Below are 26,174 nucleotides of genomic sequence, written 5' to 3' on the forward strand. Positions count from 1 at the left end.
GCCAACCAGAGAAGCACCCATTAATCCCCACTCTTTGCTTTCTATTAATTAACTAATCCTCTATCCATGCTACTATTTTACCCTTACTGCCATGCATCTTTATCTTATGCAGCAGCCTTTTGTGTGGCACATGAAGCGCATCACCTCCATACTCCTGGAACGCCTTGACCCACTTCAATTCGCATACCGTTGCAACCGGTCCACATCAGACGCCATTTCCCTGGCCCTACACTCATCTCTAGAGAATCTCGAAAACAAGGACTCCTACATCAGACTCCTATTTATTGACTACAGATCCGCCTTCAACACCATAATCTCAGCCAAGCTCATATCAAAGCTCCAAAACCTAGGACTTGGCTCTCCACTCTGCAACTGGATCCTTGACTTTCTGACCAACAAACCACAGTCAGTAAGAATGAACACCAACACCTCCTCCACAATAGTCCTCAATACCGGTGCCCCGCAAGGCTGCGTACTAAGCCCCCTATCTACTCCCTGTACACACACGACTGCGTGGCAAAACTTGGTTCCAACTCCATCTACAAGTTTGCTGACGATACGACCATAGTGGGCCGGATCTCGAATAACGACGAGTCCGAATACAGGAGGGAGATAGAGAACCTAGTGGAGTGGTGTAACGACAACAATCTCTCCCTCAATGCCAGCAAAACTAAAGAGCTGGTCATCGACTTCAGGAAGCAAAGTACTGTACACATCCCTGTCAGCATCAACGGAGCCGAGGTGGAGATGGTTAGCAGTTTCAAATTCCTAGGGGTGCACATCACCAAAAATCTATCCTGGTCCACTCACGTCGACGCTATCACCAAGAAAGCACAACAGCGCCTATACTTCCTCAGGAAACTAAGGAAATTCGGCATGTCCACATTAACCCTTACCAACTTTTACAGATGCACTATAGAAAGCATCCTATCGGGCTGCATTACAGCCTGGTATGGCAACTGCTCGGCCCAGGACCGCAAGGAACTTCAGAGAGTCGTGAATACCGCCCAGTCCATCACACGAACCTGCCTCCCATCCATTGATTCCATCTACACCTCCCGCTGCCGGGGGAAAGCGGGCAGCATAATCAAGGATCACTCCCACCCGGCTTACTCACTTTTCCAACTTCTTCCATCGGGCAGGAGATTCAGAAGTCTGAGAACACTCTCAAACAGACTCAAAAACAGCTTCTTCCCCACTGTCACCAGACTCCTAAATGACCCTCTTACTGACTGACCTCATTAACACTACACCCTGTATGCTTCAACCGATGCCAATGCTTATGTAGTTACATTGTATATCTTGTGTTGCCCTATTATGTATTCTCATGTATTTTCTTGAATTTTGTTTAATTCCCTTTTCTTCCATGTACTGAATGATCTGTTGAGCAGCTTGCAGAAAAATACTTTTCACTGTACCTCGGTACACATGACAATAAACAAATCCAATCCAATCCAATCCAATCCAATGTCTGCCAAACAGTGGAAGCCACATGCAATAAACAGAGGTAAGCAATTGCACAAGCAATGGATCAGATCAAAGCTCTCCATTTCTATCACATGAAGTCATGAATGGTGGTGAGTAATTACACAATTAACTGGAGGAGGAGGCACCAGAAACATCCCCACCCTCAATGATGGGGAAGCAGCATATCCGTAAAAAAGACAAGGTCGAAGCATCTACAACCATCTTCAGCACCGAGTGGAAACACAAAATTAGTGGGCAGATCCAAGAAAGTAGGAGGGCAAATGGCATGTCGACCTTTATTGACAAGGGATTTGAGTACAAGAATATAAGAACATTGGAAATAGGCTCAGGAGTAGGCCATTTAGCCCGTCAGGCCTGCTCTCCTTTCAACCAGGTCGCGATTGATCTCCCACCTCAACACCACTTTCCCACACCATTTTACCGCACCATGTCCCTTGGTGTCTTTAATATCTATAAATCTATTGATCTCTGCCTTGAACATTCTCAATGACTGAGATACTGGGACAGAGAATTCCAAAGATTCACTAACCTCTGAGTGTAGAAATTCCTCCTCATCTCAATCCTAAATGGCCTACCCTTTATTCTGAGATGCTGTCCTCTGGCTAGGGGAAGTCTTGCTACAATTGTGCAGAGCATTGGTGAGACCACACCTGGAATATTGTGTAGTTTTGGTTTCCATATTTAAGGAAGAATGTAGTTGCATTGGAAGTGATGCAACACAGGTTCACTAGATTGATTCCTGGGATGAAAGTATTGTCATATGAGGAGCAGCTGAGTAAATCCTCAGGGTTGTGTTCTAGGTCCAACCACATTCAGCTGCTTCATCAATGACCTCCCCTTTATCAGATCTGAAGTGCGGATGTTCACGTAGATTACAAAGTACCATTCACAACTCCTCGGGTGATGCCGCTGTCCATTCCTATATTCAGCTAATCCTGAACAACATTCAGGCTTCAGCTGATAAGTGGCAAGTAAGTCATGCCACACTCTGCCACAGAAGGCTGTGGAGGCCAAATCACTGAGTGTCTTTAAGACAGAGATAGATAGGTTCTTGATTAATAAGGGGATCAGGGATTATGGGGAGAAGGCAGGGGAAGAGGGATGAGAAAAATATCAGCCATGATTGAATGACGGAGCAGACTCGATGGGCCGAGTGGCCTAATTCTGCTCCTGTGTCTTATGGTCTTATGGTCACACAATTGCCGGGCAATGACCATCTCTAATGAGTGAGAATATAACCATTTCCCCTTGATATTCAATAGCATTACCATTTCTGAAATGTCACTGTCAACATTCTGGGGCTTACCATTGACTACTAAGCCAATAGTAGTTGTACAAATACTGTAGCTACAAGAACAGATCAGCTGCTGGGAATTCTGCAGAGTGATACTTCTGACTCCCTAAAGACTGTCCAGCATCTACAAGGCACAAGTCAGAAGCATGATGGAATATTCACTTGCTCAAACACCATCCAGGATAAAGCAGCCGACGTGACTGGCACCCCATCTACCACCTTCAATATTCACTTGTTTCACCACTCACATACAGCAGCAACAGATTATGCCAGGCATTGTCAAACTCGGGGTGCGGGCGGGTGTCGGGAGGGTCGTGGAGCTGTCGATCGCGCAAATCCGCGTGCAACAGCCGGCTTTTAATAATGCTGGCTGCAAGCAGCCTTCAAAGTGGCCAGGAACAGATAAAAAATATTCGGCTGCACTGCGCATGCGTGCCCGATCATTGGTGCGGATGTGCAAAACTATGCGCGTGTACACCGATGATCGGGCACGCATGCGCAGTGCTGCCACACTTTTTTTTATATGGTCGCAGCCTTTTGTTTTCCAAGTTCGGCGGGACAAAGGGACCATTGGGGCCAAAGGGACCCAAAACATTTCCCTCATTTTTGTCAGCAACAAACAAGGTAAGAGAAAATGGTGTGTCGCGCAGGTTGGGCGGCATGGGTCGCGAAGGTCAGCCGGCGTGGGTCGCGAAGGTCGGCTGGGTTGGTTCTCGAAAGTTGTCCGGTTCGTAAAAATGGATCCCCGGCAAAAAAATTTGAAAAGCACTGGACTATACCATCTACAAAGGCACATTTCAGCAAGTCGCCAAGGTTCCTTCAACCAGCACCTACTAATCATCAAGGGCAGTAGATGCATGAGCCTACCACCACCACCTGCCAGTTCCCCTCCAGGACACACACCATCCTGATGTGTTAATATATCACAGTTCCTTCACTGTCACTTGGTCAAAATCCTGGATGTCCCTTCTAAACAACACTGATTAACCTACACCAGTTGTATTGCAGCAATTCAGGAAGGCAGCTCCCCACCACCTTCTCAAGGGCAACGAGGGGTGGACAATAAATGCTGGACTTGCCAGCATTGCTCACATCCCAAGAACGAATAAAAATAAAAAGGTGTACACAGTGCTGCAGATGTGAACTAACTTACTTACATTGTAATTTATCTGCTACAGGTTTCCTGATTTAATCAATTATTGTCTTTCAATAATGTAATTCTCCCAACTACACTTCTTCAATCCTTGTATCATCAAAAAACTTGGATATCTGTTACTGTTTCTCTATCGAGAATGTTTGAGACTCCAGCACAGATTCTTATGGGAAACCACTTATCCCTTCTTTCTTAAAAAAAAAATAAATTTAGAGTACCCAATTAACTTTTTCCAATGAAGGGGCAATTCAGCATGGTCAATCCACCTACAGTGTGCATCTTTGGGTTGTGGGGGTGAAACCCACACAAACATGGGGAGAATGTACAAACTCCACAGGGGCAGTGACTCAGAGCTGGGATCGAACCTGCGACCTTGGCGCCGTGAGGCAGCAGTGCTAACCACTGTGCCACTGTGCTGCCCTTGTCCCTGATTTCTGACAAGTACACACCCAATATCCATATACACTGTTTCTACCCCTAACCAGTGTTGTCCATATTTTCTGTAACTTAGATATTGTACAATGTAAGTTTTGAGTAATTAAGGCATTTATTTAAAAAAAATTTAGAGAGCCCAATTCATTTCTTCCAATTAAGGGGCAACTTAGCGTGGCTAATCCACCTAGCCTGCACATCTTTTGGGTTGTGGGGGTGAAACCCACGCAAACACGGGGAGAATGTGCAAACTCCACACGGACAGCGACCCAGAGCCGGGATCGAACCTGGGACCTTGGCGCCGGGAGGCAACAGGGCTAACCCACTGCGCCACTATGCTGCTGCCCTAATATGGCACATTTATGAGGTCTTGTGGCACAGTGGTTAGCGTTCCTGCTCCTGACCCAGGAGCTCCGGCTTCAAGTTCCATCCCAGGACTTGCTGGTTAAGAACATAGAACATAGAACAGTACAGCACAGAACAGGCCCTTCGGCCCTCAATGTTGTGCCGAGCCATGATCACCCTACTCAAACCCACGTATCCACCCTATACCCGTAACCCAACAACCCCCCCCCCCTTAACCTTACTTTTATTAGGACACTACAGGCAATTTAGCATGGCCAATCCACCTAACCCGCACATCTTTGGACTGTGGGAGGAAACCGGAGCACCCGGAGGAAACCCACGCACACAGGGGGAGGACGTGCAGGCTCCACACAGACAGTGACCCAGCCGGGAATCGAACCTGGGACCCTGGAGCTGTGAAGCATTTATGCTAACCACCATGCTACCCTGCTGTACCATCCTGTTAAGGATGGTACATTCATAACGCGGTCAAACAGGTTGAATGTGTCAACCTGGAAATCCTTCCAAACATGCCAGAGGCAAGAGGTAAGAGCGGGAGAGACTCCTGGTCAGCCACACTTGATGTGGAGTGTTGCTTCTCAAGTTACAAGCCCCTGGCGACAGACTGTTCCGGGAATTACTAGCCATGGAAACAGACGAAAGACTGCCTTAGTGCACTACTAGGTGCAGAAAGAGAATTGGAATGGCACATTTATAAATTTTCATGTCTCAAATTGCTCTGATACTGTATATCCAAATAGTGAAAGAAATCTAGCTTTCATTTGATCTAACTCATACTTCTGCCGAGGGAGCCTTTTACATAGATTTACTGCTTGCTCATTGAAATAATGTTTCCACAGATAATTTAAAAAAATATATAATCACTGTCTCCCCCTTCAAACACAGGCCTTGTCTCTATTTGTTTCTTAGTTCCAGACAAAATGCTTGTTGCAAGCAGCATTATTTAGTCCCTTCAGGTTCCGAATGACATCAACAATACCAGCTCTGAACATTTGGTTTTCCAGCCTGAGCCTGCCTCTTTAATGCTCATAATCTAATCCCTCTCTCTCATCAGTCATTCGTTCTGAAAATATTCCTTCATGGAATGTGGGTGTCATGGGCAAAGCATTTGTTGCCCATCCCTAATTGCCCTTGAACTGAGTGGCTTATTCAGCCATTTGTGGGCACTTAGGAGCCACATTGCTGCGAGGCCTGGATGTAGGCCAGACCAGGTAGGAGATAGATTTCCTTCCCTGAAGGGTCATTAATGAACCCGATTGGGGTTTTGCCACAATTTATAGTTTCATGGTCACTATTGCTGATTAGCTTCCAATTGCAAATTTATCACTAACTGAATTTAAATTCCACTATTTTCCATGGTGGGATTTGACCCCATCTCTCAAAATATCAGCCTTGCTCTCTGGATTACTAATTCAGTGACATTACAACTAAACCACCATCTCCCCTATTGTTCCCTTCAGCAACATGTTATCAGCGGTGTGTGCTGGCAATCTCATTTTAGTTCTAAATTTGAAATCATAGTGGCAGGCATGCACACAATACAAAAAATCAAACACAAGACAGATGTTACTCTAAAGCTGCCTTTATGTCTTTCTGGATGTACTTGATTCAGAGGCATTTATAGATCACAGAATTTACAGTGCAGAAGGAGGCCATTTGGCCCATCGAGTCTGCACCGCCTCTTGGAAAGAGCACCCCACTTAAGCTCACACATCCCCGTAACCCAGTAACCCCACCTAACCTAAGGGCAATTTAGTATGGCCAATCCACCTAACCTGCACATCTTTGGACTGTGGGAGGAAACCGGAGCACCTGGAGAAAACTCACGCAGACACGAGGAGAACGCGCAGACTCCGCACAGACAGTGTCCCACGCCGGGAATCGAACCTGGGATCCTGGTGTTGTGAAGCAACTGTGCTAACCACTGTGCTACCGTGCTGCCCGCATTCCCATATATTCTTCATTTTAGTGAAAACCCATTTAGAGAGAACAGACAAGGTGGACCTCACATATCTTGGGGGATTATTTATATTTTCAATGTAAATGATTCTAAAAGTTATACAATAAAAATTATTGACTGGCACAAATATTTAATATTCAACTATACTGTTAACAAATGCAATACCCAACATTTTGATTAGTTAAAAAATGACTTGTGTCGAAAATTGTTTCTCATGCAGCAATTTATATTCATTGATTTTTTTGCTGTGTGCATGGTGAAGAAGAATGTGTAACTATGACTTATTAACGATGACCCCTGTTCCCACTTACTGATGAGTTTTAAGAAAGTCTGTAATTTTACAATGTCTGCTTCATCAGAGATGCATTATTTTATGAGTGATTTTTTTGTAGCTCCAGTATGCTATGTTGATTGCACTCAAGATTACTCATCAGTAAATAGAATGGAGGGCATGTTTCCTTAATAATATATGCCATTTCAGAGCTTCTATTTGCCAGATATTGCAGAAATTGTACCTGCCAGAAGCTAGATTTGATGGTATTAACTTCCTACTTTCGCAAGGAGTTGTCTCCGTTTTTTGATTGTAATGATATATTGCAATCTATTAACATGTCCTCACAATATGATTATTTGGGATTAATTCAAATGTTATCAAGGAAAATTATGCACAAGGTTATTACACGACACTGAAAATAGTGCTTTACATTTGACAATGTTATGCATTTAGAAACTGTTGTGCCGACATGCAAAATTAAACCTGAATATATTTGCTGATCCTGTTAGATAAATTTACCGTCTGATTCAGAATAATGTCAGATGTGTCATTCGAATCAGAATTTTAGAGCAGCTGGTTTATCATTTAAAGAAATGTACTATAGGTTGAGAATCCTTTATCTGTAGTGAAAACCGAAAACTCCAAAAAACGGATCTTTTGAACATCATCGACCTTTAGCACGAGAAGTCTCTGACCCGAGCTGACACAAACCTTGTCGACTGTACCTGACCTTTAGCGCAGAGATCCCTGACCCGAGCTGATGTGAACCTCACCAACCGCACCCAGGCTGTAGCGTGGAAGTCCCTGGCACAGGCTGATATGACCCGAGCCGATACAAAGCTCATCAACTGCACCGAATCTTTAACGTGGGAAGTCTCGTTCTTTGTCTGCACTGTTTATGTTGGGAACCCTCCTGTACAAGCTGAATTCAGTGGTACGCCTTACTTTTCTAGCTGTCTGATTTACTTTAGACTATAGCTAGCCTGGGCTATGGTCACTTTTTAATGTAAGTAGCCAAGGTCTGTATGTGGTATCCGAAAGCCAAAACAATTTGTCCCAAATGTTTCAGATAAAGGACACTCTACCTGTAGATGCTTTCATCCAACAAGACCTGAATAACATCCCAGCTTGGGCTGAGAGTGGCAACTAATATTTGTGCCACACAAGTGCCAAGCAATGATTATCTCAAATGAGAGAGATTCTGTACCTGCCCATGACTTTCAATGGCACTTGTTTTGCCAAAACCCCACTATCAACATTCTGGTGATCACCATGAACCAGAAACTTAAACTGAACCTGCCACATAAATACTGTGGCTACAAGAACATGTCAGAGACTAGGGGCTGAATTCTCTGTCGGTGGGATTCTCCATTTTGCCGGCAGCCCGGGGTTTTCCCGACGGCGTGGGGCTGCCCCACAATGGGAAACCCCATTGACCAGCCGACGAAACGGAGAGTTCCGACGGCATGCTAAACCAGAAATCTGGTGCGGCGGGATGGAGACACCCCGCCTTGATATTCTACAGCGAGTGCCCACCTTCTGATTCGTCAAAGCCCATCCACCACCAAGAGACAAGCCAAGAGAGCGATGGAATATTCTCCATTTGCCTGAAGTTGGAACTAATCTTCCTGTCCATTTTCCCTCCATTTTCTCATCCACCTCCTGTCTCTACACCTTCCCACTTGTCTCCATGCCCTCTTCTCTCTCCCATCCTTGGCCCTGCCTCTCCTCTTCCCTCAGTGTATCCACTTTTACTTTCTCATAACCCCGACTCTATTTTTTGGTTGAATTCAATGGCCACATGCTAAACTTGCTAAGCTGCCTTGACCCGAATGTTGCAGATAGAGTTTACTCCCTGTAATCAATACCACAGGGAATGAACTATAGTCCATTAAATTTGTGTGCACTTCCTGTCAACCTTTTGCTTTGTGTATCCTGTCGCCCATGAAGATGCTACATCGCCACCCCTGGTAGGAGGACACAGTTAGAGCAGAATGAGTTTATATAAACAGCAACAAGTTGTATTTAATGTAATAACACTTTCCAATTGGGGCAGCACAGTGGTTAGCACTGTTGACTCACGGGGCCGAGGACCCCGGTTCGATCTGTCCGTGTGGAGTTTTCGCATTTTCCCCGTGTCTGCGTGGGTCTCACCCCCACAACGCAAAGATGTGCATTGTAGATGGATTAGTCATGCTAAATTGCCCCTTAATTGGAAGAAAAGAATTGGGTACTATAAATTTATATTAAAAAAATAACATTTTCCAAGTTGCATAGCAGCATTATGAAACAAAATATGGCATTTGTTCACATAAGGAGATGGATGCCCTCGGCAAATATGTGAAAACTAATATTATGCTTTTGGGTGATACCCCTGAGTGGCAACATGTAGATGAGAAATAGGTGTGGATAGATCCTTGGGGATAGTGGAAGTAAAGGTTTGGGAGCTGGAAGAGAAGCGATGGTATGTAATTCCCTGGTTGTGATTAGATGGATAAGAATTTAACTAGGTCAGAGCAGTCCCACTCCCAGCTGGATGGCAGTATCTAAGTGTTGGGGTGGATAGTGTTGGAGCTGAGGGCTGACAGGTTTCTGGGTCCTAATGGACTTCATCCTATGATCTTGAAAGAAGTGGTTACTGAGATAGCTGATGCACTGGTTTTAATTTTCCAAAATTCCCAAATTTGTGGAAGGTGCCAAAAATAGTGAGTGTGACTCCTTTATTCAGGAAGAGAGGGAGACAGAAAGTAGGAAGCTACAAGGCAGATTGTTTAATGCCTGTCATAGAGAAAATGTTGGAAGCTATTATTAACGATGTTATAAGAGGCACTTAGATTCATTCAAGGCAATCAGGGAGTGTCAACATGGTTTTGCGAGAGGGAGTTCATGTTTGACCAATTTATTGGAGATCTTTGAAGAAATAACATGTGCTGTGGGTAATGGGGAACCGGCTGATGTACTGTACTTGGAGTTTCTAAATGCATTGGATAAAGTTAATCAAATCCTTTCTACAAAAGGTATTGCGGAAAATAAAAGCTGATGGTGCAGGGGATAACATATTGGCAATGATAGAAGATTGGCGAGAGAACAAGAAGGAAGTTGGCATAAACGGGTGCGAACGATCATCGCTGATCTGATTGTGACCTCAATTCCACATTCCACCTACCCCTGATAACCTTTAACTCCCTTGTTAATCGAGTCCATGAGCTCCCCGTACTTACTGTTGAAATAAAGGATGGAGGAGCTGGAAAGGGGCTTAAGACAACGGTGAAGATTTTCAGCCCGCCTTTGCCATCGGAGAGAACACCAATGTGGGAGGCAAATCCAAAGGGAGTCAGGAAACGCAAGAGATTGCTTCTCCTGATTTTCCACACCTTCACCACTGACATCATGAGGTTCACACCCACAGAGGGCGGAAGCATCATATCAATACATTTGAATATAATTAGTCAGCTTCCCCTTCCACCAACCACATGTCCCACCCGTCACTGAATATTCAAACCTCGCCAATGTGACAACCGCTTTTTAAAAACAAGATTTAGTTGAGGGGATTTCTCCAGGGACGCAGAGGGATGTTTATCCCCGGGGGGCAGGGACATGTCCGGACGGTGCCCTTCCACAGCCCCCTGGCACTGCCCCTTGGCACAGGTTGGCAATTCAGGGTGGCATTACCAAACCTGACAGTGTCCAGCTGGCAATGCCAACCTCGCAGTGCCAAACTGTGTTTGGCAGGCCCTTTGAGGAGCCACATTGGTGGGGGGTGGGGGGGTGGGGGGGGGTTCCTTATAATGGGTGATAGGAGGGAGAGCGCCAAGGTTAATGAGGGGGGGGGGAATAGGTATGGGAGTGGAGCAAGCAGTGAAGGAAAATTTCTGGCAATACATCCGTGCTGGGGTTGGGAGAGAGAGAGCCTGTTGCTTGTTGGGGGGGGGGGGGGGGGGGGTAGTGGCAGAACCCAATGACTGGAGTGTTGGGGGATGGATAGATTTGGGGGAAGGGGCAGGGAAGAAAGAACCCAATGATTGGGGGGGGGGGGGGGGTGCAGTGGTGGTAGTGGGGGAGTTGATCTTCAGTTCTGATCGGGGCACCCTTTGAAGATAGTGACCCGATGGGCTCACTACCCCAGACTGACCCAAAATCCTACCCACTAATTTTTGTTCTTCGGAAAGCATCAAGATCTGGCGTGAAAACCTGGCTGTGCTGCTGGAGAGCTACCACCATTTTTCAGTCAGAGCCTGATACTGAAAAAATATGGTCAGGTTCCACCCAACATTTCTCAGTACAGAAAAGAAGCCAAGGGTTATCTTTACTTTCAAAGAAGGCCTTGGAATAGTGAGCAATTTTAGTAAATGGTATCAGGACCTGATAGTGGTTTATGTGGTCCAGCCAGATCTGATGGTGGATAGCACAGTCAGTTGTCCACCATATCCTTTCAAGTCTGCGCCCCATGGAATGAATTCCCATTACATTGATCAACTTTGGAATTTATAATAGAAGTTTAAAAATAAGAACATAGATCATAGCTTTAAAATAGGAATAAAGTAATTCTTGCATACTTTGGTTCAGTTGTCTCCTACCTTGCATTTGTGTTTCATCTGAGGATTATATTTGGGCTTGATTTGGTTGGCAAAATGCCACATGAGGTAATTAGTATGTATCAAATATAAAAGCCACGAGGGGGGTCACATGAAAGGAAATGAAAATCGCTTATTGTCACGAGTAGGCTTCAATTAAGTTACTGTGAAAAGCCCCTAGTCACCACATTCCGGCGCCTGTCCGGGGAGGCTGGTACGGGAATCGAACCATGCTGCTGGCCTGCTTGGTCTGCTTTAAAAGCCAGCGATTTAGCCTGGTGAGCTAAACCAGCCCCTAATGTGAGCTTGGGAGCAATTGGGCTTTCGGGGTCTCTGGCTCTGCACATCTTTGAATCCACCTTTTCATCCTAGTGCACATTTCATACTTGTCGTTTCTTGGTGTACATAGCTTGTGGTATGTTCCAAGAAGTGTTTGGCCTGTGTCTCTACCCGTAACAGTCGGGATCAGATGTTTAAATTTGTGGTGGCTGGGCTGGGTTGGGCAGGGCTGGCCTGGGCTGAGCAGGGCTGGGCTGGGCAAGGCTGGGCTGGGCAAGGCTGGGCTGGGCTGGGGTGGAGCCCTGTTTTCAGTGGTGCAGTTGATGTTGCATGGGCTCTTGCCCAGGCAGTGCTGTGTGCATCAACGGGTGATGACTACCAAAGGAGACGTTGCTCTGGATGAAACCTTGACTCTGCAGGACAGGTCGTCAGGGCTAATTCCAAGAGTTGCAGGGTGCTATTGTGGAGGCTACAGAGGCTCACAAGAAGGTTCTTGCAATAGTTAGAGCACTGTCCCTGGTGAAGGCTTGCCTCCGCACTGTTGAGTTCCTGTTGCATGGTTCATCATTCATCCTGATAGATTCGGGAGAGAGAGGGGAAGACTGGGAGGAATGCACTTCTGTGCCTGGTCCTCATTGTCAGGTGGTGGAAGACTCCCTGAGTGAGGTTGAGAATTGGCTGCCATGTATTGGGGATCTTGATTTGGAAGATGGACATTTCGTATCAGATCTGATGGAGCAAAACATATCCTGGGCGGAATTCACCGTTCCCGACGGCGATTTCGTAATTGCCGATCGGGCGGAGAATCCCTTTTGACGCCAAAATCAGGGGCGGTGCCTGTTTTACGCAGGTTTTGCAAGCTCCGCCCCCTCCAAAATGGCGTCATCACGTCACGTTGGGACAGCCTTAGCGCGTCACCTGAAGGCCCATCCCGATGCTCCGGCTCCGATAGGCCGAGTACCCGACCGCACAGTTGACGTGTGGTCTCAGTGGTCGGGGACCCGGTGTGGCGGCTGCGGACTGTGTCCAACTGGTGGGGGGTGGCCAGGGGATGGACAAGAGGCCTTATCTGGCAGGTCGGGTCCGCGCACAACCGGCGCCATGTTTTACGGCGTGACCGCTCCAAGTCATCGCCGTGCGCATGCGCGGATACGGACCCGCCCATTCTCCAGCTGTTTTTATTGTGGGAGCCGGGAGTTTTACGCAACACGGCTGCTATCCCCACACTGGTCGCAGGAACAGTGAGGGGGCGCCACCGATTTGGGGCCGAAAAACGGTGAATCCAGCCCCTGTCTTTAAACCCCAGGGTCGGTCCCCACCCCCCACTTTAGAATTAATCAGTCGCAGGCTTTTCTTTTTATTTCTGTTGGATTTGGGTTTCAGAATCCGTGCTGCTAGCCTTCTTGTGCCTGGGCAGATTTCTTGCTATCTTGGGGAGTACTGGGTTTTGTTGAACTCCCACTTAAGAATGAGTTTATTTTTGATCCTTGTATGGGTCTCAATCTTTGGCTGTTTCCGAGGCTTTTGGACCAATTAGAGTGTCAGCTGTATTATTGGTCAGGTCGTAATGGACTCGGTTTCTGTGACTGCGGATTGCAGATAATGGTGGCCTTGTGTATCCTTTGTATGGTGGTAGTTTCTGTTGGGTGTTCTCTCTCAGGGTGATTTTTTTTTTCTCCCATCAGGGTGAGTATGGTGCTAGTCCAGGTTTTGGCTTTGTCTGGTGGGACGTGGTGCTCCTGGATGCCAGGGAGGGAGACAGGCCATCCCTCCCATGGTGCCCTTTTTGTGGGTGTCTTGATGGTTTGTCTCTCTCTGGTCTGGGGTCCCCTCCCGGCTAAAGCCAGAGTGCTTATCCTTCCTCATCTCGTGTAGCTGCGTATGGTGCTTTGCCCCGATTGGGACTAGGTTAGTATAGGCTCGGCGGGGTGTGGGGTGTTGGGGTTATGTGGAGGATCTTAGGGTCATATTCTCCTGAGGTCCTTTTCCTTCGCCCTGGGCAAGTCCAGGCCTGGTATGGTGATTGCTATCCTGTTGTCCCTGTGGATTGTGGGTGCCCTTCCCCTGAGGGCACCTGTGGGAGGGGCTCGAAGATGCTGAGTTTGGCTTCTGGGTAACTAGAGACTTTGGGATGAGTTGAGTGATATGCCTAGTAGATATCCTATTATTATTCCCTGCAGTAGAAGTGATGTTCCATTGTGGTTTGTAAGGTTGGCTCTTCTCCTTGCTGACGTGTCGGGCGGTTGCTCGAGAAGTTGGGAGTTTGTGTTGGATGCCGATTTCTGGTTATCCATGTGATTAGCTCTGATGGTTCGAGTACTTCCTTCTCTTGCTCTCTTTTCTGAGAGACGCTGGAGGTGATTCTTCTGTTGCGACTCTCACTTTTTGCTTGTCTTTCTCTTGAGCACTTGAGGTGAAGTTTTGACTTGGTGAATGTGGCAGATGGTTGGATCTCGGTGTTCTGGCTGATTGGGAGTAGGTACACCTCGAGGGTTTGTTTTATAGAAGTGTTGACTTTTTCCTTTCCTGGTTGCTCGGATGGATCCCCTGGGGCAGGGGGGTGGGGAGGGGCGGGTGGGGGGAGGGATTCTTGACGCCTCCTTTCTCCCTAGGGTCGGGCTCTTCCTTTTGACTGGGGCTGAGGTTATCCTTATTTTAATTGCTGCTCTGGTGATTGTCCTGTCGCTCCCCTTGGATGTGCTTGGTGGTCAGGCAGCTGATTCCCCTTTGGTTGCTGGCCACTTCACGGGTGATTTGAACCTGAGATCTGGTGGATTGGGTCTGGTCGCACTGGTCTTTACTTTTTTATTATCTTTTCACGGGAGACCCTGGGTGTGAGACTAGCTTGGATGCGTTGTTGCTGGACCTCTCTATAGTCTTGTAGTCTTCTGGCTGTTGCCTATTCTGTCCTGGGTAGGATTGCGTTATGGGGTATAACTGTAATGTCACTCCCCCTTCGTGCTGGGATACTTGTGGATTCTGCTTGGTTTCTTTTTGCGCTGATGGGTTTGACGTATCCAAACTGTATCCCAACTGTATCCTGATTGTATCCCAACTGTATCCTGATTGTATCCCAACTGTTTCCTGACTGTATCCCAACTGTTTTCTGACTGTATCCTAACTGTATTCTGACTGTATCCTGATTGTATCCCGACTGTATCCCGACTGTATCCTGACTGTATCCCGACTGTATTCTGACTGTATCCTGATTGTATCCCGACTGTATCCTGACTGTATCCCAACTGTATCCTGACTGTATCCCAACTGTATCCTGATTGTATCCCGACTGTATCCTGACTGTATCCCGACTGTATCCCAACTGTATCCTGACTGTATCCGAACTGTATCCTGATTGTATCCCGACTATATCCTGACTGTATCCCGACTGTATCCTGACTGTATCCCAACTGTATTCTGACTGTATCCTGATTGTATCCCGACTGTATCCTGACTATATCCCGACTGTATCACAACTGTATCCTGACTATATCCCGACTGTATCACAACTGTATCCTGATTGTATCCCGACTGTATCCTGACTGTATCCCGACTGTATCCCAACTGTATCCTGACTGTATCCGAACTGTATCCTGATTGTATCCCGACTATATCCTGACTGTATCCCGACTGTATCCTGACTGTATCCCAACTGTATTCTGACTGTATCCTGATTGTATCCCGACTGTATCCTGACTATATCCCGACTGTATCACAACTGTATCCTGACTATATCCCGACTGTATCACAACTGTAACCCGACTATTTCCCGACTGTATCCTGACTATATCCCGACAGTATAAAAATTGGCAAGTCATGTTGCAGCTGTATTGAACCTTAGTTAGGCCACACTTGGAGTATAGTGTTCAATTCTGGTCGCCACACTACCAGAAGGATGTGGAGGCTTGAGAGAGGGTGCAGAAGAGATTTACCAGGATGTTGCCTGGTATGGAGGGCATTAGCTATGAGGAGAGGTTGAATAAACTCTGTTTGTTCTCACTGGAACGAAGGAGGTTGAGGGGCGACCTGATAGAGGTCTACAAAATTATTATAATATATATTTTTTTAAATTTAGAGTACCCAATTATTTTTTCCAATTAAGGGGCAATTTAGCGAGGCCAATCCACCTATCCTGCACATCTTTTGGGTTGTGGGGGTGAAACCCACGCAGACACGGGGAGAATGTGCAAACTCCACACGGACAGTGACCCAGGGCAGGGATTCGAACCCGGGTCCTCAGCGCCGTAGGCAGCAATGCTAACCATTGTGCCACCGTGCGAGGTCTACAAAATTATGAGGGGCATAGACAGAGTGGATAGTCAGAGACTTTTTCCCAGGGTAGAGGGGTCAATTACTAGGGGGCATAGGTTTAAGGTGCGAGGGGCAAGGTTTAGAGTAGATGTATGAGGTAAGTTTTTTTACACAGAGGTGGGTGCCTGGAACTCGCTGCAGGAGGAGGTGGTGGAAGCAGGGACGATAATGACATTTAAGGGACATCTTGACAAATACATGAATAGGATGGGAATATAGGGATATGGACCTTGGAAGTGTAAAAGATGTTAATTTAAATGGGCAGCATGGTCGGCACAGGCTTGGAGGGCCGAAGGGCCTGTTCCTGTTCTGTACTATTCTTTGTTCTTCTTTGTTCTTTGTATCCCGACTGTATTCTAACTGTATTTGCATTGATGTTTTTGTGGATTTTTCTTTTGCTTTGTTGTGTTATTTGTAAAAATGTAAAGATCCCAATAAAAATATATTAAAAGCAAATATAAAAGCCACGCCCTTTTATAATTTTCACCGAATAATGAACACTGCAGAATTCGATGCTAAAGCCTTAGTAGAAATTCCAGATACTATGTAATAACACCAGCTTTGACACAGCACTGCAGATCGGTGGCCTTGCAAAGACAATAGCATCTAGTGTTGTAAAAATTGTATCTCTGAATCATTGTGAACAACACAATGGATAGAAATAATATATCTGTGCTCGGCTCGGGCTGATCCAATTTAAGGTCGTTCACCGGGCCCATATGACGGTGGCTCGGATGAGCAAATTTTTCGGGATAGAGGACAAATGCGCTAGGTGCGCGGGAGGACCAGCGAACCATGTTCACATGTTTTGGGCATGCCCTGAGCTGAGGGGGTACTGGGAGGGATTTGCGGGGGTCATGTCCCAGGTGCTAAAAACAAGGGTGGTGATGAGTCCAGGGTTGGCAATTTTTGGGGTTTCGGAAGACCCGGGCGTCCAGGGGGAGAAAGAGGCCGATGTGCTGGCCTTTGCTTCCCTGATAGCCCGGCGACAAATATTATTGACGTGGAGGGACTCAAAGCCCCCGAAGACTGAGTGGTGGCTTGCGGACATGTCGAGTTTCCTGGGGATGGAAAAAATTAAGTTCGCCTTGAAGGGATCTGTGCAGGGGTTCACCCGGAGGTGGCAACCATTTATTGACTTCTTGTGGGAGAGTGAGCGTCAGCAGGGGGGTGGGGGAAGGGGGGGTGGGTAGAATAGAGTAGGAGGGAAAATATGGCGGGTAGTACCGGTGGGAGGGGAGCGGGCTTGTGCAATATGTTACGATGGAAGTATTGAAAGTACGTGGATGTTTGCACATTTTTGCCATTTTTGCTTCCTTTCTGATGATGTCTGTAACTGTTTATAAAGCCAAAAACTACCTCAATAAAATTGTTTATTAAAAAAAAAAGAAATAATATATCTGACAAACACACAAAAAAAACAAATGACGTTTATGTTATGCCTATAGCACGGAAGAATATTCCGAGGCACTGCAGAGAGGTAAGGGGAAGAAAAATTAAACACTTAAGCTAAAGAGTATTTCCCTAAAGCTTGCGTCTACAAGATGGTCTTGAAGGAGGAGGGGAAGGTGGAGGAATTTATGCAGATAATTTCCAGAGCACAAGGCTGATGCCTTGACTATTAGTGAAGGGAGAGGGGGGTAGATGGAGGGGGCTGCTGGGTGATGGAAAAAGCTTTTGCAGTTTGATGATTAATGTGTTTAGAAAGGGGAATCTGGAAGATTACAGAGATAATGGGCTAGATTTTCATTGGAGTCAGGAGACACTGTGGAGGAGTGAAAATGGTAGCCTGGATTCCTGACCCCCTTTCCCGGGGTTTCTGTCTGATCTTCAGCAGTGATGTTTAACGGTGTGGGCTGGTTTGGGTTGCAAGCCTGCATCCTGCGCTCCTAATCTGGTCAGCTCTATTGCAAAGATAAGCTTATCCTAGTCCTCTAAAATATTCATGGAGTTCGGCCACCTTTTCAAAGAATTGTGGTTCACGGCACCTCAGAGGTGTCATGAACCATAGAGGCGATGAGGGAACCCAGAAAACCCAAGGAATATTTTCCCTGGAGCTGAGCTGTTTCAGCGCTCTAATGGATCTCTAGGCTCCCAACCAAGCCTCATTATGCACTCTTGGCAGAGAGGCCAGGCATCCATTAAAGTGGTGAAACATCTGTGTCCCAGGGAAAAGATTGCTTGATAGCTCTGGCTCTCTGATCTCGTCTGTCAATTGCACAATGTTTATTTACAAAAGAGAGAAACTTCAAGTGTTTTCTGCTCCTGCTCCTTAAATTTTAAACTTGTCAAATGACTTTAATTGGGCTGCAGTGAAGATAATGTTTTAAAGCTTTTAAGCATATCTTTTTGTCACGATAGGATTCACAAAACCAAAGTTAATGGGCAAGGATGTGCCATGGCATGGTAGATTGAGGGGCATAGCTTGGCATGGAGAGTGTGAGGGGGTATGGGATGGATGGAGGTTTATAGCTTGGCATGGAGGGTATGAGCGGCCATGCCCGAGCCTAGTTGGTTATTCCAAAGACTCTGGCAGTAAATGCAGCTCAGGATTCTACAGACCTGGTTGCTAAACTCCATGCATTCCACAACGAAGCCCAAGTAAACCCAAAACGCAAAATTCTCAAATGGATTGGCCTTGATTTAATAAATGGAGAACCAAAAAGCAAGCTGGTGCATTTGAGCCAACTATGGTCAAAACAAAGAGTCTGAAATTTCCAACAGAAGCTGCAATTACCATCCTTCGCATTGATGATTGAGGGGCATAGCTTGGCATGGAGGGTGTGAGGGGCCATGGGGGTGGGTGGAGGGGCATAGCTTGGCATGGAGGGTGTGAGGGGCCATGGGGGTGGGTGGAGGGGCATAGCTTGGCATGGAGGGCATGAGGAGCCATGGGAATATGTGGAGCGGCACAGCCTGGCATGGAGGGTATGAGGAGCCATGGGGGTGGCTGGAAGGACATAACTTGACATGGGGGGGTATGAGGCACCATGGGGTGGGTGGAGGGCATGCGGAGTTTGTGGGGAATGAGGGCATGTGGAGGTTGAGGGGCTCGAGGGCCTGACTATTTTCATTATAATTGGGACAAAATTCCCAAACACAGGAGCAGGTCTTTGAAACAGTCTGCCTCTGCCTCCGATAGTCTCCGTGGCTGCCTCTGAACTCTTACTGAGGGCCGGTGAGCCTGACTCCAGCTGGTGTTTCTTATCGTGTCTGCGAATTATTGTATTGCTGGGATTGAATGATGCAAAAAAACATCCTCCAGTGTTTCTTCTTCAACATTTTTCAATTTATTCGATCAGTTTCTCTTTTAAAATATCCTCCCATCAGATTCATTGCGAATAACCAGATTCAGCTGTTAAAATGTACAAATCCCGATTCCCAGTGGATAACGCTGGGAATATTGGGAAGCCTGCATCTATATACAATGTGTGCACTTATGTCCACTTGACCTCAAACTCTTCCTTTTTATTTTGCATGTTCGTCTCTAACACCACCCCTACCAATGCAGGGATTGGTTTTCCTACCCCTCCCCAGATCTCTGCTGTGATTCTAGTCCTTTGCTGGGGTCCTGTACTAAGCTGAGAAATTGTCAATTTTTAAAAAAAGGTGCTGTATTTTATAAACCACTACATTCCTTTTATCCTTTCTCTTATTTCTTGACAGAATTCTGTAAGATCGGTCTGGTACATTTTTAGAAATCTGTGCTGACTGTTCCTGATTCATTCCTATTTCCCCAAGCAATTCATAATTTCACAGCCCATTATAGAATCAAGTAGTTCTTCAACAACTTGAAATAACTCGAATGGCGGATGATTTTCTGGGTTATTCCTCCTTCCCGAGCAGCGCCATTGGAAATCAGAATGAAAAGGTTACACTGAATATCGATCCTTTCAAAGCTAAATTCGCTGTACACATTGAGAAGAAAATGACTTTGAAGTGTTCAGTGAAAATGTGCTCATTTACAGAAATTCTCACTTTCAGCTGAACAAAGACAATAAGTCTCTTAAAAGAATCAGCATGTTGTATGCGGCAAAACTGGGAACAGAGACCATCCCTGTAGAGCTGTCTTTCGACGAAGATTCAGCAATTGATGTGACAAATGCAACATCAGACAAAGATGCCAGATGTTCCTCATTTGACTGCCAACAGCAAATCCAGGGTGAGGTATTATTTAAAAACAAAAAAAATCAATTTAGAGTACCCAATTCATTTTTTCCAATTAAGGGGCAATTTAGCGTGGCCAATCCACCTAACATTCACGTCTTTGGGTTGTGGTGGTGAGACCCATGCAAACACGGGGAGAATGTGCAAACTCCTCACGGACAGTGACCCAGAGCCAGGATCGAATCTGGGACCTCGGCGCCGTGAGGCAGCAGGGCTAACCCACTGCGCCACCGTGCTGCCCCCAGGTGAGGTATTATAAAGAGAATGGTATTTCATTAAAAAAAGAAGTCCTAAATCCACCAACCACTTTCTTGAAATTAAGATAAAATGTAAGACGGGTTTTGATATTGATATTATTATTTTTTGGAGTGCTTTTAATGGATGTCTGTGATTACGTCTTGGTGGAGATTGGCTTTTCATCTTTCTCTCAACATAAACTGCATGCCGTAAAAATTTAAATTATTTATGGAAAGTGAAACAAATATAAATCAATTACCTGTGACTAGCTTAAAGATTTATTCTCACACTATGTTAGCTTCTTATTTGCTGCTCCATAATGACAAATAATGTGGTTGTGAAATGTTTCCAGGAAGCTCATTAAGATATATGGTAACTTCATTTTTATTTGCTTTAACATTTGAAATGAAAAATGAAAATCACTTATTGTCACGAGTAGGCTTCAATGAAGTTACTGTGAAAAGCCCCTAGTCGCCACATTCCGGCGCCTGTCCGGGGAGGCTGGTACGGGAATCGAACCGTGCTGCTGGCCTGCTGTAAAAGCCAGAGATTTAGTCGAGTGAGCTAAACCAGCCCCATTTACCTGATGGAAACAAAATTGAATCAATTTGGTTGCAGCTGCACAGCACAAAGGCCCATTTGCTGTATCCAAATACATTACAGAGCAGCTCTGGCATCTTGGCTATCTCAGTTCCTCATTGCTGAAAAGTTACTGGTATCAAGCTGGTATGTGTAATGTACGCTGCCCTTTTTTTTTGAACTAGTACAAGAATGGCTAAATTTGCCATGGTAAAGTGAGTGGTGCTGTTTGTTTGGGTTAAAGACCCATTCTTGGAGTACATAGAATTTTACTCTGGGTCTATCCTGCATCCGCCCAATTTAAAGTGCAATAAATATCAACATTGTCCATTTCTCTGCACTGAGATCCCTCATTCTGACAATTGTAAAGGTTCAGAGAAAAACAGAAAGTAGAAAAGGAAAGTTGCCATTCATGTAACTTTAAAATGTTTCTGAAACATAGCGCTTCGAGACAAATTGACATCGACGTTGGAAGAGAAGAAACAGCTATCTTTTCATTTGGAAAACCTGAGAGACCAATGGAACGGCTTAACTGATAAAGTAAGTGACAGGTACAGAAGAAGAAATGTTGCTGCCAAGTAATGAAAAATACTTGAAATAATTATGATTTCAATGTTATTGGTTGATTTTATTAGATGAATGATGTTGACCTTAACTCTGAGTGAGGTCTTGTCTTCCAGCCCGAATCCAGAGACTTGAGTACATAATTGAAGCTGGTTTTTCAGTGTGGTGCTGAGGAAGTACATAAGAACATAAGAACATAAGAACTAGGAGCAGGAGTAGGCCACCTGGCCCCTCGAGCCTGCTCCGCCTTTCAATGAGATGATGGCTGATCTTTTGTGGACTCAGCTCCACTAACCCTTAATCCCTTTATTCTTCAAAAAACTATCTATCTATCTTAAAAACATTTAATGAAGGAGTCTCTACTGCTTCACTGGGCAAGGAATTCCATAGATTCACAACCCTTTGGGTGAAGAAGTTCCTCCTAAACTCAGTCCTAAATCTACTTCCCCTTATTTTGAGGCTATGCTCCCTAGTCCTAGTTCTGCTTTCACCCGCCAGTGGAAACAACCTGCCCGCATCTATCCTATCTATTCCCTTCATAATTTTATATGTTTCTATAAGATCCCCCCTTCATCCTTCTAAATGCCAACGCGTACAGTCCCAGTCTACTCAACCTCTCCTCGTAATCCAACCCCTTCAGCTCTGGGATTAACCTAGAGAATCTCCTCTGCACACCCTCCAGTGCCAGTACGTCCTTTCTCAAGTAAGGAGACCAAAACTGAACACAATACTCCAGGTGTGGCCTCACTAACACCCTATACAATTGCAACATAACCTCCCTAGTTTTAAACTCCATCCCACTAGCAATGAAGGACAAAATTCCATTAGCCTTCTTAATCACCTGTTGCACCTGTAAACCAACTTTTTGCGACTCATGCACTAGCACACCCAGGTCTCTCTGCACAGCAGCATGTTTTAATATTTTATCATTTAAATAATAATCCCGTTTGCTGTTATTCCTACCAAAATGGATAACCTCACATTTGTCAACATTGTATTCCATCTGCCAGACCTGAGCCCATTCACTTAACCTATCCAAATCCCTCTGCAGACTTCCAGTATCCTCTGCACTTTTTGCTTTACCACTCTATCTTAGTGTTGTCTGAAAACTTGGACACATTGCCCTTCGTCCCCAACTCCAAATCATCTATGTAAATTGTGAACAATTGTGGGCCTAACACTGATCCCTGAGCTACTGATTGCCAACCAGAGAAACACCCATTAATCCCCACTCTTTGCCTTCTATTAATTAACCAATCCTCTATCCATGCTACTACTTTACCCTTAATGCCATCATCTTTATCTTATGCAGTATTACTCTCTCAGGTTGATGTTAAAGATCCTGCAGCACTTTTCCACACGGAAGAATCTTGATGTTCTGGATAGTTATCCTTTAACCCACAGCATTAAACCACTCCTGTGTGTCGATTCGGTTTGTTTGGATCATGTTTGCCAATACATTGCAAACCCGGATGTTGCCTGGGCTGGAGCGTTTCAGCTATGAGGAGAGGCTGGTTAGGCTGCGGTTGTTCTCCTTGGAGCAGACAAGACTGAGGGGGGACCTGATCGAGGTGTACAAAATTATGAGCGGCATAGATTGGGTGGATAGGAAGGAACCTTTGGGCAGCACGGTAGCATAGTGGTTAGCACAATTGCTTCAGAGCTCCAGGGTCCCAGGTTCGATTCCTGGCTTGGGTTACTGTCTGTGCGGAGTCTGTGCGTTCTCCCCGTGTGTGCGTGGGTTTCCTCCGGGTGCTCCGGTTTCCTCCCACAGTCCAAAGATGTGCAGGTTAGGTGGATTGGCCATGATAAATTGCCCTTAGTGTCCAAAATTGCCCTTTGTTGGGTGGGGTTACTGGGTTATGGGGACAGGGTGGAAGTGTGGGCTTGGGTAGGGTGCTCTTTCCAAGAGCCGGTGCGGACACGATGGGCCGAATGGCCTCCTTCTGCACTGTAAATTCTATGAAATTTCCACTTAAGAGAGGTAAATAACCAGGGGGCATGGATTGAAGGGTAATAGGCAGGCGAATTAGAGGGAATTTGAGGAAAATCTTTTTCACCCAGAGGGTGGTGGAGCTGGAACTCACTGCCTGAAAGGGTGGTAGAGGTGGGGACCCTCAAGATTTAAGAAGCATTTCCATGATACAGCGGGGAAGTCTGCCAATGACATGAAGATATATTAAAATGGGGTTCCTGCCGTTGCATGGCGGGAACCCTATTACATCACTGGTCGGGGGGAAGGGGGGCGGGTTGTGAGAACCTGTGGTCGGAAACCTAAATTACGGCCTCTTGTGAGATTTTGCCACTTGTACTCGTGGCAAACAGGGGTTCAAAATGCCCCCCAAAATGCCATCTTCATAATATTTAGTCCTTGAAGGAATCTGGAAATTCAGGGCTGGGATTCTCCCGGAATTGGCAGGGAGGCCCCACCCGGCGCCAAGAACGGCGTGAACTGCTCCGGCGTCGGGCTGCCTGGAAGGTGCGGAATCCTCCGCACTTCCGGGGGCAAGGTCGGCGCTGGAGGGGTTGGTGCAGGGCCAACCGACACCAAAGGGCCGCCGCCGGCCAGTGCGAGTTGGCGCATGGGCTGGACCACCAGCATGTTCTGGCGTATGCGCAGAACCACTGGCGTGTTTCCTGCGCAGGCGCAGGGTTTTTGTCTCCGCGCCGGCCATGCGGAGCTTTTCAGAGGCCCCCGTGGAGGGAAACAGTGCCCCCATGGCACAGGCCCGCCCGCAGATCGGTGGGCCCCAATCGTGGGCCAGGCCACCGTGGGGGCCCTCCCACTGGGGCTGGATCCCCCAGCACCGCCCCCCTCCCCCCCCCCGAGGACCTCGCTAGACGGCCGACAAGCCAGGTCCCGCCGGGATGGACCATGGCCATTTCACAGCCGGCGTGACTGGCCAGGAACGGGTGGCCGCTCGACTCATGGGGGCCTGGAGAATTGCTGGGGGGCCGCTGCCAACGGCCCCCTACCGGCACGGCGCAATCCCTGCCCCCGCCCAAAAACCGGCGCCGGAGAATTTGGCAGCCGGCGTCGGAGCAATGGGGCGGGATTCAAGCCACCCCCCAGTGATTCTCTGATCCGGCGGTGAGTGGGGGGGGGGGTCGGAGAATCCCGCCCCAGGTATTTCATTACATTTCAATGCATCATCTTTAGTTTTCTTCTGAGTGCGATTTCCCCCTGCCAGTGTTGCAATCCTGCCATCAGCTCCATTTTATAACTTTAAATCGAGTTTGAAATATACACCACTGGTGAGCATATTGACAATATTGACAGGATTACGATTGTGAGCAAGAAAATGAACAAGAGACAGACCTGAGAGGATATTGAATGTCCCTTAAAGACAGACAAATTAAGCTCGATAGAGTACTGACATTATTGATCAGCTGGTAAACCCACCTTCTTGATGGCAGTTAACAGCGGGATGGAAGATGCCGGAAGAAACATGAGTAGAACATGGTAATAAAAAGAGCATCAATTGATAACTGCTATTCAACTAGCTCCAAATGCGCAAGTTTGTAGTAAAACAAAAATAGAAATTGCTGACTTTAAAATGACACATCAGTCAGCATCTGAAAGGTAAAGAATAGTTATTGGGATTCTCCATCCCTCCGCAGCATGGGTGGGATTCTCCTCTAACTGGAGGGGTAGGCTGGCTCCGGCGGGGTTGGCACCATGCCAACCGGTGCCGAAGGGCCTCCGCCAGCCGGCACGAGTTGGCGCATGCGCGGGAGCGCCAGCGTGCACTGGCATCAACCCTGCGCATGCGCAGGGGGGGTTTGTTCTCCGCGACGGCCATTGCGGAGGTTGACAGCAGCCGGCCCGGAGGGAAAGAGTGCCCCCACAGCACAGGCCCGCCCGCGGATCGGTGGGCCTTGATCGTGGGCCAGGCCACTGTGGGGCCCTCCCCCTCCCCTGGGGCCAGCTCCTCCCGTGCCCCCCCCAAGGACTCCGCAGGCCGCCAAAGAGCCAGGTCCAGCCGGTACGGACCTGGTGTAATATATGCCGGCATGACTGGCTGAAAATGGGTGGCCACTTGGCCCATCGCGGGGTGGAGACTCGCTGGGGGGGCTGCTGCCCGGGGGGGGGGATTCTCCTTTGGGGAGACTACATTCTCCTGCTGGAGTAGAATCACTCCTGGATTGCTCTGGCGCTCGGAGTGGTGCCCAGGATTGATTCTCTCTCTCTTGCCACGCAAGTGTATGCATGGTGGGGAGCCATTTTAGGCGGGTGGGCCAGATGCTGAGATCCGGCAGCTGTCACCCACAATGCAAATCCTATTCCCCCCCCACCCCCTTTAACAAGTAGAGGCATCTCCCCCTTCCCCCCAACCACAATGGGAATTATGGATTACCTCCCCAGCACACACACGGGATGGTGGCCTGACCCCCCATCAGACCTCCAATAGTGGTGCCCAAACATCCTCCCCCATCAGCCACCCCCTTAGATCTCCCCATCAGAGCCCCAACAGAGACCCACAATCAGCCCCCAACAG

The 26,174-nt window shown here is 47.0% G+C and overlaps 1 protein-coding gene across 3 annotated transcripts in view; it reads left to right on the plus strand.

Annotated features, from left to right (window-relative positions):
- The window catches only part of LOC119950883 (shootin-1-like), a 144,834-nt gene that overhangs the window by 46,472 nt on the left and 72,188 nt on the right, over positions 1-26,174 (plus strand). For all 3 annotated transcript variants that reach the window (XM_038773771.1, XM_038773774.1, XM_038773773.1), the window contains exons 5-6: positions 20,113-20,290; positions 21,554-21,651. In XM_038773771.1, the coding sequence (XP_038629699.1) occupies positions 20,113-20,290; positions 21,554-21,651 (276 nt within the window). The remainder of the gene's footprint in view (positions 1-20,112; positions 20,291-21,553; positions 21,652-26,174) is intronic.

This window comes from Scyliorhinus canicula, chromosome 16 (assembly GCF_902713615.1).
Source record: "Scyliorhinus canicula chromosome 16, sScyCan1.1, whole genome shotgun sequence".
Lineage (NCBI taxonomy): Eukaryota > Metazoa > Chordata > Chondrichthyes > Carcharhiniformes > Scyliorhinidae > Scyliorhinus > Scyliorhinus canicula.